The 17,795-nt window shown below is 38.2% G+C and overlaps 1 protein-coding gene across 1 annotated transcript in view; it reads left to right on the forward strand.

Annotated features, from left to right (window-relative positions):
- The window catches only part of PPFIBP2 (PPFIA binding protein 2), a 96,325-nt gene that overhangs the window by 1,930 nt on the left and 76,600 nt on the right, over nt 1-17,795 (forward strand). The window contains exons 2-3 of the mRNA XM_072421540.1: nt 2,983-3,133; nt 12,753-12,835. Coding sequence (XP_072277641.1) covers nt 12,772-12,835 — 64 coding nt within the window. The 5' untranslated portion in view covers nt 2,983-3,133; nt 12,753-12,771. The remainder of the gene's footprint in view (nt 1-2,982; nt 3,134-12,752; nt 12,836-17,795) is intronic.

Here is a 17,795-nt window from a genome sequence, read left to right on the forward strand (position 1 = left end):
AAAAAAATAATAATAATATACAAATTTTCAATTGTCGAGCATCGGGTATACGGATCAGGAAACTCATAGAACTCCTTATTTTATAGGCAATGTAGGTATCTGAATTAGTATTAGTATAGTATAAACTCTTCCAGTCACTCTACAGCTGAGCTGGGACTTGGGAGGGAAGAAATGGTGCAAATGGAAGCAGAATGGAGCCAGTTGGGTGTTTTGTAGTGCTAGCAGCATGCTAATATAAAGGCCCCGATTTATTATAGTTCTCCAAGGCTGGAGAGAATACACTTTCATCAGTTAAGCTGGGTAATCCAGCAAACCTGGAATGGATTTCCTAAAAGTCATTAGCTATTTGTTAGCAAATCTTTTCAATCCTGGACCAGATCTATTTCAGATTTGCTTGATCACCTAGCTTCACTGATGTCTTGGAGAACTTTAATAAATCAGGGCCTAAGAGAGAGCAGAGTAACAAGGAGATGCCATCATCAGTCTGCTGCTTCTCCTTTACTGTCCAACCACTGAGGGAGGGACAAGACCTTTAAAGCAGAAATAAACGCTTAATTTTTACTTAATACTTTCAGCATTTTAAACACATTTATTGTGTTTATTTTTGGAATGAATGCACTTTTTACCTGTCATGCTCTAAATGTGGATTTGCTGGTCTGATCTTTAGGAAATGTATTCTGTGTGCTGGTCCTCTATCTTCCATTTTTATTCTATTATGTTCTATCATTTCTTGACATATCTCAATGGGTGACCTTTTTTAATAATAATAAAATTTGGGTTTCCTGTCATACCAGGTAGGTCTGTGCTGCAGAGCTGTGTAAATCTCAGGAGTGAATAGATTAACAAGTGTGATATAAACCAGCATGGATTACAGCGTGCTGTTGGACATGCAGATATATTCAATACATCAGAGAACAAAAAGAACCAAGAGAGGTTTCTAGGCAAAACTATATTGTAAGTGAATAGTATATAATCACAGTATAAATCACAACTATTAGTGAACCTGAAATGGAAAATACTAAAATACAAATTCTTAGTAAGGGATCTGTTCCAATGTGTTCGCACAAATCCCAATCATTCATTTGTCTAGAACACATTGGGACGGATCTCTTACTAAGAATTTGTATTTTGTTATTATACTGTGATTATATACTGTTAACTTACAATATAGTTTTGCCTAAAAACCCTTCTTGGTTCTTTTTGTTCTCTGATGTATTGATTATTCGAATATTATCCTAATACATATATTATTTATGTGACTTCACTATCTCTTTTGTTAGTTTTTTGTCTGTTTCATGCAGATATAATCCTCTGACATAAGCAGCAGCAGATCACAATCATGTAGTCTGGGTTGTGCTGAACCATTGCCGTTCTATGAAAGGTGGAGAGGGCTGAACAGAGACATGAACATTACATCATTTGGGATGGGTTTTCTATCTATCAATCACAATTACAAATGTAATATAAAAGAAAAATAACATCAAGGGAAAAAATAGTGAGGGTAGTGTATTTCCTTCCTGAACACACAGACTGGGTGATCGTCATCATTTTTGGATCATTGGATGTACCCAGACTAAACATCAAACCGGAATTCCTAAATCCCTCTAATGCATGTGAATGTCAGACTTACAGCCAGGCATGACATAGAGATCAGGCCGGGGCATAGGGTGTCCTTCTGTACAACGAGAACAGGGAACTGGTTGACACAAGTGTATTATACCCTGATCTTACCATAAAGATGAAGGCACTGTTTATTTGTAAATGTGTAGTATAAATGAGAATCTAACAACTTGAAACTGATCATGGACACTGTCAGCCTAAAGCTACGTACACACTTCCAATTATTATCGTTGGAAAACGAACGACGAACGATCCTGCACGATATCTACGAACGATCGTATAGCACCGATCCTGCACATAGAGATAACGACACGATCGTTCGTAGATATTGTACACACAATAGATACGATCGTTTGAGCGATAGAGGAACTATGTGCACGACAGGAAAGTGAACGAACGTTCGTTCATTACACATGCTCTGAACATGGACGATCAACGAACGACCGTACACACGAACGATGTTCAACGATCGTCGTCCAATCCGATCCGCCGGTCCGGTCGTTCGCTTCCAACGAGTTTCCTCGTTCGTCGGCGTCGTTGGTTACTTTTTTACGAACGATTTTTTGCCCAATCGATCGTTCGTCGTTCGATTGGAACGATAAAAATTGGAAGTGTGTACGCACCTTTACTCAACCTTCCCACCAATGAGGAACCCTTGAAAAAATGTTTAAGTTAAAGTAAAACCAATTTGTTGGGGATCAATGTAAAAAAATGGTGGCCAGTCCAGTAGAACGTAAGCCCCCTCTATAGTGGTAGATATAATTAATAATAACCAGTATTTATCTAGCATCAACATATTACGTAGCGCTTTACAAAGTCCATAGTCATGTCACTAGTTGTCCTTCAAAGGAGCTCACAATCTAATCTCCCTACCATAATCATATGTCTTTAATACAGTCTAAGGTCAATTTTGAGGGAAAGCCAATTAATCTGACTGCGTGTTTTTTGGGATGTGGGAGAAACCCGGAGTAGCGGGAGGAAACCCACGCAATTACAGGGACATCATTTAAACTCCTTGAAGATAATGCAGATAGTGAGATTTAAACCTATGACCACTGAGCCAACCATGCAACCATCTTTATAGACATTTAAAAGCATGAAATATCATGTAGCTGGTCATCTACTGAATGGTGTTGGCCCCAGAACTATTCAGGCACCCTCAATGGGAGGTCAACTAGATACCATTCAAGGAACTCCTAGCAATTTCTAGGAGAATGGCTGTTCTAACTTGTTACATGAGTATTACACAGAGATTGTGCCTTACTGTTCCACTCACAATGTTTACAGGACTGGTGCGTCTGCTGCCCACAATGTTCTTTCCACAAATGTAATTTGTAACTTTCTGTTCTTCTTATCTTACAGAAAATCTACAATACAAAGTTGAACTGCAGACCCCAATGTTGTAAAACATTCACAATGCTCCTGGACATTAGAGATGGTGTGATTACTGCCTAGGCTTTAGATCTCTTGGAAGAACTCGGGAGCAGCAATTTTTTATTTACAGCAAGACAAGGTAACAGTAATTATATGTATTGATGTGAATTTGTATTACAACACCTGCTTTTGTTCACGTTTTCTACTCCCATAAAAGTTTGTAGGAATTCAAAGTCTGCACATTTGCAGGTCAAATGCAAGTTAGAAGGAGGTCAACTCTAGGTCAAATGTATCTATCTGAAACTGTAAAATTGTAAATCTGATGTCACCAACAGAAGTTTAAAGCCTATTGACACAAGACCTAACACTACTGAACTACTGGGTTCAATTTACAAAGATGGTATATTAAATTCATTAGATATCAACTGGTATTGATCATATGAACCCTTTAGTATTGGGGCTCTACCGCATTCAGTAATCAGCTTCTCTCTTGCAAGAATCTAGGCCAGCCAGGTTCCATGGAATCCAAGGGTTCCTCCAGTGCTTGCCAGGGTTTTTTTGAACTTTGGTTTTTGACCAGCCATTTGATGGTGCGTGCATAGTTCCAGGGAAACATCACTTGACAAATCATTGGCATAGCACCAATGTTTTTTGTAACTGTCTGTAACTGTGGCATCATATCCTCCACTGTAAGAGGGCCAAACTTCCATTGCTACTGTAACAATAGGTACAATTTTCTTCTGACTTTCACTGTAAGGAGAGCAATCTTCTACTGACCACCACTGAAAGATGGACAATATTTCATTGACCACCTCTGTTAGAGGGCCAGTCTAGCACAGAAACCCCCTGTATGAAGGGGAATCTTCCACTGCCCACTACTGTAAGAGGGACAATCCTCCGATGACCATAACTGTACAGGGAGAATCTTCAACTGACAACCACTGTAAGAGGGCCAATCTTCAACTGACTACCATTGTAAGAGGGCCAATCTTCAACTGACTACCATTGTAAGAGGGGCAATCTTCCACTAACCACCATTGTAAGAGGGCCAATTTTCCTCTAACCACCATTGTAAGAGGGCCAATTTTCCACTGACCACCACTGAAAGAGGGCCAATCCTCCACTAACCACCATTGTAAGAGGGCCAATCTTCCACTAACCACCATTGTAAGAGGGCCAATCTTCCACTGACCACCATTGAAAGAAGGCCAATCTTCCACAAACCACCATTGTAGGAGGGCCAATCCTCCACTAACCACCATTGTAAGAGGGCCAATCTTCCACTAACTACCACTGAAGGAGGGCCAGTCTTCCTCTGACCGTTATTAAGCTACAAGGGCCCATATCGGGCGACAATCTGGAGTGTGTACAGCACCAGTCGTACATCGTATGAACGAGGGTTCTGGTGGATCCATGGACGATGGACGACTAACAAATCCTAATGCAAGGGAAGGGGGAGAGCGCACAGCAGGGTGCCGCCTCGTCGCTCTCCCCCTCCCCTCTGCATAGAGCAGAACGGTGTTGTATGTACACCACTCGTTCAGGCATCGTGCAGTGCTAGTCATTGGAAAGGATCATGAAACATTCTTTCCAACGACTATTATTGCACGTGTGTATGCGGCTTTAGAAGCCCTATCTTCCACTGACCAGCACAGTAATGTGGACAATCTTAAACTGATTATCAATGTGAGAGGGCCAATTTTCCACTGAACACAAGTGCAAGGACAATTTTCTACTAATCACCACTGGAAGGGGGACAATCCCTCATTGACCACCCCTGTAACTGAAAACTGCCGTAGGAGTGTCAATCATCCCATTCACCACCACTGTCACATAACCTTTAAAACTGCAAAATATCCAAAACAGACATTTTCATATCTGTGTCAAAATATAGTTGTAGGATTATGGTTAGGATTCTTTCTGTCCTAGTGGGACAATACTCACTGTACTGCATCTATAGAGGACCTGAAGCATTTGAGGACTTTCCACTCTTCCCCATAACACAGGAAATGTTTTTTAGTTTGCAAAGAAACAGTGGGAACAATATAAATTATAAATGCAACAAAGTCAGAGAGCACAGTAGGTTAGGAACTTACAAATATGCAATAATTAGCCAGGCCAAAAGCTAGGTTTTTGCACAAATATTTAGAATATGTGTAAAATTTTGGACTATAAAAAATTTACTTTAAACAATGTATCTCTTAGATTTTACAATGTATGAATGGAAATCAAACTAAAACAAACTCGGTGTAGAATATACACAAAGATTAAGGTGAGCCAACAATCCTAGTGGCTTTAAACTGATATAACTGGTATAACAAGAAGAGGCGCAGGGCTGGTTCTGTCCTTGTGAATGAATGTTGTCTTATACACCCATTTCTCAGACAGTGATTCATTATTCAGTCTCTGTCATGTGAGGAGGTATAGTTCATATATAACTTCATTAGCTGGAGGCATTTCTCTGATGAAAGCCAGGATTACATTTTGGCGGATTTCTACAAGTAGCTATTAAATTAAAGAAAATCTTAAGCTAAACAATATCCTTTTTTAGTTGGGACCCAGTAGGGAAGTAGAGTTAGGGTAGTGTGTAACCAAAGCTCCTTTTAACATTGTTCTATTGTTAATAATATCCTATTGAAATTATTATGTCTTATACAACTCATATACAGTGTTTTACCAGTATTGTTACAATGCCTTCAAAGATCATACAAGGGTTTTATTACCTAGTTGAAATATTTCTTAAACAGTGTCTACTTCTTTAAGACCAAGAACAGGATTTCTGTATTTTATAATAACCAAACATTTATAATTGATAAACCTATATAGATCAACATTTCTCGACCTTTAAAACATGGGGGAACCCTTGAAATAACTTTCAGGTTTTAGGGAACCCCCGCTATAATTACTATATCCACAGCTCACAGTACATAAATGTGGCCAGTGGGAAGATTGACACCCTTCCAGAACAAAACAGATCAGACCAAAAAGATCATTGGTGCCAGTAAAACTTTCCATGCTCATTACTGATGGACCCAACCACTCCCCCCTCAACCTTTCAGGGTTCCACAGAATCCTGGTTGAGAAACTCTGTTACAGAAGATCAAAATTATTCTTTGATCAGTTTAGAAATCATATTTTCTAAATTAGTTCCCCATTAAAAGTGTTTTTTTCAGTCCATTGGGGAGAATCCCTATTTTTATCCTGAGAAGAAATCGCTCCAAAATTACATAATTCCCATATTTACATTTCAGACAGCTGTCTTTCGAGAAAGAGCCCATTGGGAGATTTTCCTTAATATCCTGTTCTTTTCAAAATGTTGGGTTTTCCCTTACTTTTATTTTTGGCTAATATGGTCACCAGGAAACATAGACGGTGTGTACCATCTCCAAAATCAAAAAAGCCTTTGACACCGACTGACAAAAGTTTGCTGGGTTCTGGGCCTTGATTAGCTGTAGGCATCCTGTCCACAGATCTAGATAAAGCCTTATTATTAATATGAGATATCTAGGGATATCCAGTAGGTCACGTGGAGCATTTCAGAGAAAATTGGACCTGGTTTTAGGATTTTAGAAGTCTGCCACTGTCTTCCTAAGACACCATAGATATGGGACTAATTTACTCGTATGATACCAACAACAATGGTCATTTTCATTCCCATGGACACCAATGATGGGACATATTTTAATCCCTTTCTTCCTTACTCCTCTTTCTCTTTGATGTACCCCAGGCTTTAGGTGTTACATATCAAGCAATACCCAAGAAGCCATGCTTACTTTATTGGGCACAACAACTTTTTGGTTACATGTGTCGGGGGGGGGGGGGGGAATTTTTCTTATACCCTCAGGGGGTATATCATAATTGTCCTCAAATGTTAAAAATGATAATACGTTGTCCAGTCAACACATCATGGTAAATTAAGAACACGGCCAAAAATACAAAACTTTTTATGATTGTGGTTCGAAAGTGGACAAGCCTGGAGGGATTTTTATAATTTAATGATATCTTCTTCTGATTGCTAACAATACATAGGCCAAAAATGGCATTTCTAACAATACATAGGATACCAGAGAGAGCAATCTAACTCTCCAGCATCTACCAAAAATGATACTTAAGTTTTAGGTGAACTGGCACTTTAATACCCAGGCGATGACCTGGACCTTGATTTCCTTTTTGCATCTGATTCAGGAATTTAGGAATTCAGCCAAACCTCATGTAAATGTAAACCAGTTTAAAACCTTATCTCAGCTACAGCCAAAACACTCAGTCTATCTTTTACCCAGGCATACACAAGCCTGGTGTGAATTGTATAAAATATATAGGCATTCCTACAGCTTATTACTGTCATTACTAGATGCTAGTTATATAAATATATTTAGAAATTTCTATTTTTTTCTTCTTATTTGACAAATAAAATCATATTTCTCTCCTGTGCTGTTATTAGACAGGTTCACTTGAGGATTTAATGGCTCTAGAGATAGAATTATTAAGCTTGAGGGCTCTTTCATGGTTGAAATTATCTGAACCTTCTAATTTAATAAGTGCTGGTTCCATCTATGAGACCATTACCGTCAGTGTTCAGAAATAGTTTTGACATTTATGGATTGTGTTCAGTATTTAGGGGATCTTTAATAAAAAATAGGATATTTACATAATGTTTTTATATATTATAGTGTACATATTTTAGTATATACATAACATATATTCTTTATATTCTGTTTTTTACAATGCGAAATATCATTTGTTTATACATTTGCCAACAGTCAGCAGAAAGCTTCATTAGAAAGGCATATGACTTCCATTATCTCATCTTTGCCTCACTTAGCTCGATCACACACCAGCGATCTTGTTGCTGCCCGCAAATGACCAGCAACATTGGTGAAAACAAACCCATCCCCTTACTGGAGATGGAGATAATATAGAGCAGCCATTACTAAGCAAGGCTCTTAGATGAACCCAAAGGCACTTCCAGAGGTTTTTAGGGGTACCTTGACCTGAGGCTGACTGACATCCTATTTCAGTGGTCACCAAATAGAGGTCCATGGACACTGGTGGTCCACAAGAAAATTTTTCTGTTTTCTGATCCACTGAAAATGTGGACATTATTTGCAATTTTTATGTTTTTTAAAAAAATAAAACAAAAATAATATTCTAATAAATTCCTATGTTCTGAATGACAATTTTCACCTTTATATTGCACTAAATTCACAAACTGTACTAGAAACAGAAAAACAAGGGAGGCGCAGCATGACGTCAGTGTAGTTTTAAGTTGTAACCATTGCCGAGCCGTACGCTCCAGTATTGCTTCCACCATTACAACAGTCACCCCACTCAGCCAATACGGATTCTCATCTGATTGTTTTATTTTATCTGTTTATTTCTCAGATGCTCTTAGCTAAGTGTGACCTTAGCTGTGTATTTTCTTTACCTGTTATATTTAATTTGACTTTGATAACTATCATTTCTTGGTTGGTCTTAGATTGGTCTTAGATTGGAATAAAATAAACCCATAATGAGTGAAAAAAAACAAACAAATATTTTACATTTCTTTAGTAATACCAAAGATAATGCCACTAATGATAATAGTAACAATAGTAATACTTCACTTAACCATGAGCTATCAATGAATCAGAACCTCCACAGTCCTTGTCAGGCACCATTAGGACGATCGTTATTTTACAAATGTATTTATCTTTTTTAAAAAATCCATATCAATGGTCCACGGGACTTAAAATTATGAATTTAGTGATCCGTGAGGTCCGAAAGGTTGGCGACCACTGTCCTATTTCATGATCTCTACTTGGTAGAAGGACCTGCATGGCTCTATTGATGTTTAGAGTTGTCCATAAAAGTGATATTCTAGCCACCACTATTGGGGGGCATTATTCCCCCAAAACGTCAAACTAAAAGGCTTTTTCCTTATTGACCCCCAATAAATTGGTTTTAGCAAGCATTTTCTGAGACCTGAAAAGATTCAGAAAGCATTCTATAATTTACGGAAGGGATAATTTCCAAATTGGAGAGTTAATGATCATCAAGATTTTAATGTGCCTTTGAAGTTGATAGAAAATTTGACTACTCCATAAAGGGTCAATGACCTAGCACAGCCTTATTGTTATAACTTTCTCCTCTTCTGGGAATATCTAATTACTACTATGGCTTTAAAATTGGTTTTACGATTAGACAGAAATAAAACATTTACCTGTCGGTGGTTTTGTACAAGACCTATAATAGGGTCACCATCTGGGGGGATGAGGGGTAAGTCTGTTCTGAACCCAAATCAAAAATATTTGACTTTTGCAATGCTGAAAGATTTTGACGTTGGGTGAGGGGGCCCAGGAAGTTTACATAGTATTTGGCCCAGAATTTTGTACAGGCGACCTTGAGCTATAACTACAGAACTTTGCCCCAAGTGCCTCCATGTTCTTTCCTCATTGCAGGTTACCTATAAGCCATGAAAACCTGTATATGTCAGAAATAAATGAGGTGCATTGAACAGCCTCCTCCATGGCCCCACCCATACGACAATTTCTTTTTAATTCAGTATAAAAACAGCTTGTTTTTCCCTTTAAACTTGTTCTGGGTCATCATAGTAATCAGAGCGTACAGCATGGCATACTATATTATATAATCATATCACTAGCGTAAAGAATGATGTAGGCTCAGGGGAACATTTTCCGATCAAGGGAGAGACAAATTCTACAAATAGATAATCTGTCAGTTTGGGGCATTTTGTGTCTTTTTTTTCCACTCATGGCTATGTAAGCCTGTAGCAGATCTGTTATACTGAATTTGTCTTCTGTTCCTGAATTCCTCAACATAAAACATTTGCCCTTTGGTTTGTAATACCAAGCATATCTCTGGTGTTCATTTGTGTGGAAATTGTAGTGCTTCTCTGGATAAATTTATATATTGTATAAATATTTGGTAACCCTTGATATAAACTTCAGCCTTACAATAGAAGCCAGAATGTTCCCCCTTAAAGTTTTGGCTAAAATACTATCCTAATAGACTACAAGAAAATCATTATAGTCATGCAGCTGGGTCTACCAAGTGAGGGTAAGTCCCAGAACCAACAATAGTTTGAGCAACCTCTTCAGGAACCTGCCATCATATTACACATAACTTTACAAAGTTCATAATTATTTCACACATTGACATCAGAGGAGCTCACCATGTACAATAATCAAAGGCTAAAATCCTTTATATAGAGCAACTGGAAAGGAAGCCGATTTACCTACCACCATGTTTTTGGAAAGTGGAAGGAAACCTACCAAAACTAAGAAAAATACAAACTCAGAGCACATAGCATCCTGGCTGAGATTCCAATCTGGGACACTTGTGCTCCAAGGCAAATGTGCCAGCCACTGAACCACCATTCTTGACTCAGGTCAGTGGCTTAGATATACAAGTAATCCCCGAGTTCAGGACATCCGACATACAGATGACTCTTAGATAAGAACGGGGTTTCCCTGCTCGCTCGTGTACAGGATGGAGGCTCAATGGGGGGAGGGGGTTGTTTGCATCACTTGCAGAAGAAATCTTTTGCTAAACACAGCTGAGGTTGTGGGTGATCTAAAGCTACGTACATACTTCCAATGGTTCACGCCCGAAAATCGGTGCAGGGCCGATATCGGACAAGAATCTGAAGTGTGTACAGCGCGCGCTGTTCATCATCCGAACGACCGTCCTGGCGGATCCACGGACGATGAACGACGAACGATTGTAATGCAAGGGAAGGGGGAGAGTACGCAGCGGGGTGTCGCTCCATCATTCTTCCCTCACATCCCCGGAATTGAGCAGAATGGTGTTTTATGTACAGCACTGATTCATGCAACATGCAGTGTATAGTCGTTGGAAAGGATCGTGAAAGATCTTTTCCAACGACTATGATTGGAAGTGTGTACGCGGCTTTAAGGACTGAGCTCTTCTGTAACATCTTGTAACTCTTTAATGACCAAGGCAAACTCTGCAGTTGGTTCATTTTGCATATCAAAGCACAGCTTGCTCCAGAAGTTAATGAATGTCTAGGCTCCATAAAGTTCTGTCTTCTTCTTCTGTCTTTTTTTGCTTTGTTGGTAATTAACTCACAGTGAGGATTTTATACAGTAAATGAAACAATGCTGCCTAATAATATGTTGAGACAAATATCTGTCCTAAATGCATTTATTCAAATAATGTACCTGTTGTGACTTACATACAAATTCAACTTAAGAACAAACCTACAGTCCCTATTTCGTATGTACCTCGGGGACTACCTGTACTGATGTCAAACAATCAACAAAACAATAGGGAATTGAGCATTGTTCAGATCAGCCTACATATTGCCTTGCCACATTTCCCTGAAGGTAATTTAATAAAGTTTAGCATTTATAAACAAACATGTTTTCTCATTCCATTCCTATAAATATTGGTGTTTAAACTGATGAAAAGTTGTTTGTATTGTGTGCATGTAAATCACTGAGATATTGTTATTGTCATGGCATGCTTTGCCTTCTTACTTAAAACTTACTTAAAATAAAGCTAATCCCCAGGCAAAAAGCTACATACACAGTATTATTATTAGTATTGTTAATACATAAAAGGGAGTTTTTTCCCTGCCAAAGGATTTATATGCCTGGTCATCCAGTCCTGAGATTTACATACAGCCAGAACCATCATATGACATTTCATCAAACATAGTGAAAGTCTTATTAATGGAATCCCTGACATTATTGTATTAGTTATTTAATGCATTTTTATTGCTTTTCTTTATTTCCTACATTCTACTTTCTTATATGTTTTGTATTGTGCTTCAACTGAAATTACCATATCATATGTGTTGCTACACATAGGGGTCTATTTAAAAATGTTACTATCGTTTTCTTCAAACATTCACACATTTTTGCAATTGGGTTCAAGTGTAAAAATGTGTGAATCTTCTAAAGTGGAACTATATTCTAAAACATAAATAATTGCAACTGGGCAGGTCCTTTATTGCAGAAGGGACAGGCAATGTTCCTAAAAGGAACCTTACCTTCCTGATCACAATTTATTTAATGCACTATCCTGTCCCCGTCCAGTTGCGGGCACTGTCGTCTTTTTTGCTCCTCGGCCTGCTCTGCCATTGGGGTCGATGGCGTAACTCTCAAGCATAGGCACATCAGTTCATGTCAGGATACCCAGCATATCCTGGCCTCATACACTGATATGCACATGTTCATCTCAGCATTTAAAAAAAAAGAAAACAGTGATCAGGCAGGTCAGTATGTTTTATAAAAATAATTCTGCCTAATTGCACAGTTTTCATATACAACTTTAATCTTGATTTAAAGTTAGCTGATTCTTGTGGGAAAACATTTATTTAAAAGACCCCTTGTTTTTTTTAAGACAAAATGTCAAAAATATGCTTTATAATAAAAGTCTGTGGGAGAAATCCAATGGCACTATTTCTCCAATGGAATGGAAAAGGAGCTATACTTTATGGTAGACTATGCCTCCAATCATTTTCCATAAGACTATAAAGATCTGAAGTGTTGAATACCTGTATACCCTACCGGGTGCTGGAGTTCCATCCTCTGATCCCTTTGTCATTGCTGGGTTCTGCATTGACCTAGAGGTCAGAGGAAGAACCCCTACCAGAGGCACAGGCTTTTAACACTCCTGAAGTATCTGATGCTGATACAGAGAATGTAGGGTTGGAATAGACGCAACTTTCATATTGCAGAGCAAATAAAAACAGAACCAAAACCTAAATGTTTGTTTTCTGCTTTATTTGTTAGTAACCCTGCAGCAGCTATCATGGCATCCGATGCCAGTCACATGCTTGAGGCTGCCTTGGAGCAAATGGATGATATCATAGCAGGTAAGATTTATTTTACTTATTCCTATTACATACTGAGGTTCTGTCATACATTGATTGATTTTCACTTCTTCTGCTCCAATGGTATTATTTCATACTTTTGCCTAATTTTGTTTTAGTTGGTGACATGGTCATCTTAAGAACCTGTATACATGGACCTTTACCTCTTTTCCAATACAAGTCAATTGAGAAAAAAGTCAAATGGAAGTTAAAAGCAACTCTGAATGAACTTTGAATGATCTCAGAATCATCTCCAATTGATTTCAGATGTAGGCTGCACTGTATATGTCTATTGACACCGACCCTTACTTTAATTTCATATACACTGATATATGTACAGTTGTGGTGAGCCTAAAGGAAGTGTTCACCTTCATCTAAATGTGAGCTGCTGCTTTACCGACCTCTTGGTGCCAGATAGCACAGGACACCTTCAGAGGACTTGTAGAGCCCATGTCCCCATATGACAAGGGGTGGCCTTCTCAATATTTGGCAAGTAGTTTTAACATATTGGCTGATTATTGTATATCTATTGTAAAGACCATTATTACAATCATACATACAAGGCCTGAATATGTCCTTGGATTCTCCCTATCTACAGATATTTTGATGGCAGTAATAAATGCTTTCATAGAAAGTTTGTTATCAACAACACACAACTTTCTCATCTCTTGCTTTCTCAATGGTCTTGAAATGCTTGTGATCAAGAAAATACTCATAAACATGGTGCTTCTCCATCTAAATACACAATTATGACAAAGGATGGTGCAAAATGTGCTGGTCCTGGAGCCCCCTGAGCCTACAGGAGTCCCCCTCCTGCATACCTTTTACTTATTTGGTAGAGCCCGAGCCAGTTTTGCGTGGGGCCCTCTGTTGGATACAACCACGATTTATTACGACCTTTCTTATGGGGAAGGATCAGTTATCCAAAATATGTTTTCCAGGACTGTTAATTTGCCATAAATAATGTTTGGAGTCTGTTTATTGACTGAACATATTGGGCCTGATTTATTAGAGCTCTCCAAGACTGGTGAAGATAGTATTTCATGGGTGAACCTGGTCATTTGATATCCAGATTGTGTCATGATAGTCTATCTTCTCAAGTCTTGGGGAGCTTTTATAAATCAGGCCCTCATAATATGCCAACACATTTGCAGGTGTGTATTGAGGGACCTTTCTCATGTCTATTGGCACCTTTAAATCTGTTCTAAAACATTAACACAAACTAAACACTCCCTTGTGCTTTATCCTGCCCCGGCTTTAGACTTCATTTACTGTGGAATTTTACAAGTAGGATTGCCATGTCTGCCTGGAGTTAATTAATCATGACCGAAAGCTCGTTAAGTTCTACTGTTTACCACTCATTAACAAAAAGATTCCAAAATCAGCAGGGTCCGATCTGTTCTGGGAAAAGGAGAAAAGAATTAAAAATTAACCAGTACTCATTCGTTTTAGCTACATAACCTTCACTTGCCCTGCTTCAGCTGCTTTCTAAAATCAACATTTACACTGGTAGAACAAACATGTGCTGTATCATAACTTGGTAAAGTTTACTTGTTTGTCCACCTCATCCATGGTGTCTTCTCACATCTAATAGGGGTGGTAAAGAAAAACCAAAATCCCCTGATTGTCTGTGATCCCTTCATAGAGTAAAGAGAAACTTAAGTCATTAAAATGTATCTAAAACAGAATGGCTTAAATGGAATAATGTTTATGAATGTTTTATTAAACTAACATGCCTAAAGTAAATGGACACCCCTTTAAATTACTGAGGTTGAGGTTTCCAGGTAACACTACAGCATACAAAGTAAGTCAAGACAATTGGGAATTTCGAAGACTTGTGACAACAGTTTAGAGATGGCCGTTTTCTGTTCTAGCATGACTGTACCCTGTGTACAATGACAGCCTCATAAAGATTTGGATTGATGAGTTTGTTGTGAAGGAACTATGGTGGTCTGCACATCCCTGACCTCAACCCAATAAATACCTTTGGGATGACTTGCAACAAATTTGTGGGGCAGATCTTTTCATCCAACATCCGATCTCAAAACTTCTTCATTAGTTGAAAATACACACACTGCATACACACTCTCAGACACCAAAAACATGGGGAACACCAGAAGTTTGGAGGCTGGTATAGCTTTCAAGGGGGCATATGGCACACTTCATTACTGTCTATGGCCTCAGGATGTCTAAAAAACTTTTATATGCTCACTAAAAATAGTTTTTACTTATTTATAATTTTACTTTTTAATTTTAGTCATCTGTTTTTATGTTCATAACATTTCAGTAGCAGAAGTGGTAAAGAACAGTAAGGTCTTCTTTACACAGTTGGCATATTCTCATAGTGGTGGAGCCCTAGAATAGCTGAAACATTACATAAAGGGGTAAAAGTGTTGCTGGATGACAACATGTGAGATAAGAAATAATGATAGATTTAAGGATAGGTACAGTTGGAGTTCCAAAACAATACCAGGGACACCTTGCCACCCTTTTTTAGGGATACAGTACAATATGGGTTCGGTTTTGTATGCTTGAGGCTAAGAGCCATTAGGTCCCTTACATAGCCATTGGACTTCATAGAACTCTAGTAAAACAATATTTTTTTTAATTAGAACCCACATTTGCTAACTTATTGTCCACTGGTGTTGAACGCTACGGTTGTCCAGCACAGAAAGACACTTTATGTAGATTGTATGAGATGGTATTGTGCATATAGCAGAAACAGGTACTGACTCATTTAGGCTGGGTACACAAGTGCAATAATTGGTATTGGAAAGGATCTTTCACTATCCTTTCCAATGACAAATGACTGCACGATGCATGAACGAGCACTGTACATACAGCGCCATTCTGCTCTATGCAGAGGGGAGGGGGAGAACGACAGAGCGGCACACCGTTGCACTCTCTCCCCTTTTACTTTCATTACAGTTATTCGTCCGCCAGGACGGCTGTTCGTACGATGGACGTCAAGCACTGTACACACGCAAGATTCTCGTCCGATATCAGCCCTGAGCTGATTATCAGACTAAAACTATTTTACATGTGTACCTAGCTATACTGGGGGGCAGACGGATATTGGAGAGACCAAGAGGCAGATATGTAACAAAAAAAAGATAATTAGACATAGATCAGCTGTATCCATGAATCATTTCATTTACTTAGACATCTAATTATTACAATGTATAGCTTTCCAATGTCCTTCGAAAAAAACATTGCAGAATTCTCCTTTAAATTTTCTTATCGTTTCCTCTGCGATTTTTTCATATAAAATAAAAATATCTAGTCATTTGGCTGCCCCGTCCAATGTTTGTACATACTTTCTCACATTTTCCTTCAAAGTGGTTCCTTCAAGTCAACATGTCTAATCAAAATAATTTGAATGTTGGGAAGAAGCTGAGTGGATGTGACGGGGCTGACATCGCCCGCAGCCCTGTTCATGCTGCTTGGAAAGCCTTCTTTTTCCTTCTTTACTAATAATAAAGGTGTCGGAATGTCAAAAGTGATCCTTTTACTCGTTAATTGGCACACAGAAAACAGCAATTTGTGCTTTGGTTTAGCAATGTTATTTCAGGATTGTTAGTAGGCAGTTGACAAATACAAAATAAATCTAATGGTGACTAGTGTAAGTATATTTGTAGGATATTAGGTATGTTCTGAGGTTTTTCATGTCATGTCCTTAATAGCTTTATCCTATATTGTTATATTGTTGAGCTAGAATCCAACTTGGTTATTAAAAAGAAATAAGGGAGATAGCAGTTGAATAAGTGTGGTATACCAGCAACCCACAATCAAATTTTCCAATAAATAACAATCCATTTCAGTTACATTTTTATCCTGGTTCAGGTTTTCCCAAACAAAAGAAGCAATCCAGAAACTTGATAAAAATGATATTAAAATGTAGTCTGTGAAAGTACCTGATTTTTTTCTTAATATTAACCTCTATTAATCTCTTGTGCAACATCATTCAGACTATAGAGGGGGACAGCATTAGGAGGTGTGCTGCCATGCAAGTAAAGTGATATAACATTTTCTAAGAGGAGAAAAGAGCAGAGAGAGCAAAATAATTTATTATTATTGTGCTTCCGCTGCCCCCCTATTGTCCAATCATATGTTGAGGGCAGGGAAGTGACCAAGCTGAATTGTTAAATTGTTAACAAAAAAATATTAGTTCACTATGGTCTGGTAGGACAGTGCAAATCTCGGGACTGACTAAGTTTAAAAAACTTTTGCAGGTAAAATATCTCAGATAAATGAGCTCCTATATATGCAGCTGTTTGCCAAGATTTTAAGATATTTTTTAACATATTTTTGGTCTTCAATTGGTGAAATCTCTGTGTTTGAGTTCCTGTATCTGCATACCTGTTGTTTCTATTTTGAGAGGTTCCCATCCTCCAACCTTGGTTTTTATTATATTTCTTATCCTGAAATATAGGAAAAGAGGATCTGGAACACCTAACACACTCCCATGTTGACAGGAACAGCCAAGTAATACAGCATCTAAATCTTTTCAGTATAAAATTTGCAATATGTTAGAAACTAGGAGCTGGCAAAGCCCACTGGGGGCCCTTCTATAATTAAAATATCATTTTGGTTGGACTTGACCATTGGACCTTCCTGCCATGACTATTGGGTCTGCTCCCACCAAACATTGAATTCCAACCCTCAGCTGGGTTCTCACTCCTCCATCCTTATTTTCCATACAATAAAATAATTTAAAATCTATAATGTTTTTTGTGGATTCCACTTATAATATTATATGTATTGATTGAAGTGTAGAGATCTGGCAAATGGAGTCCATTAAAAACCAAAAAAATGCTGATATATAATAAGTGATTTCCTTTTTTTGGGTAGCCAGACCCTTTTCTACATGGAACATTCATCAGTCGGTTTGTCCCATTTAGTTGTATGCTTATTTCTAACTAACAACACTGTTATCCGTCCCTCCCCTCAGGCAAGTTGTCTT

This window comes from Pyxicephalus adspersus, chromosome 9, assembly GCF_032062135.1.
Source record: "Pyxicephalus adspersus chromosome 9, UCB_Pads_2.0, whole genome shotgun sequence".
NCBI classification, from domain to species: domain Eukaryota; kingdom Metazoa; phylum Chordata; class Amphibia; order Anura; family Pyxicephalidae; genus Pyxicephalus; species Pyxicephalus adspersus.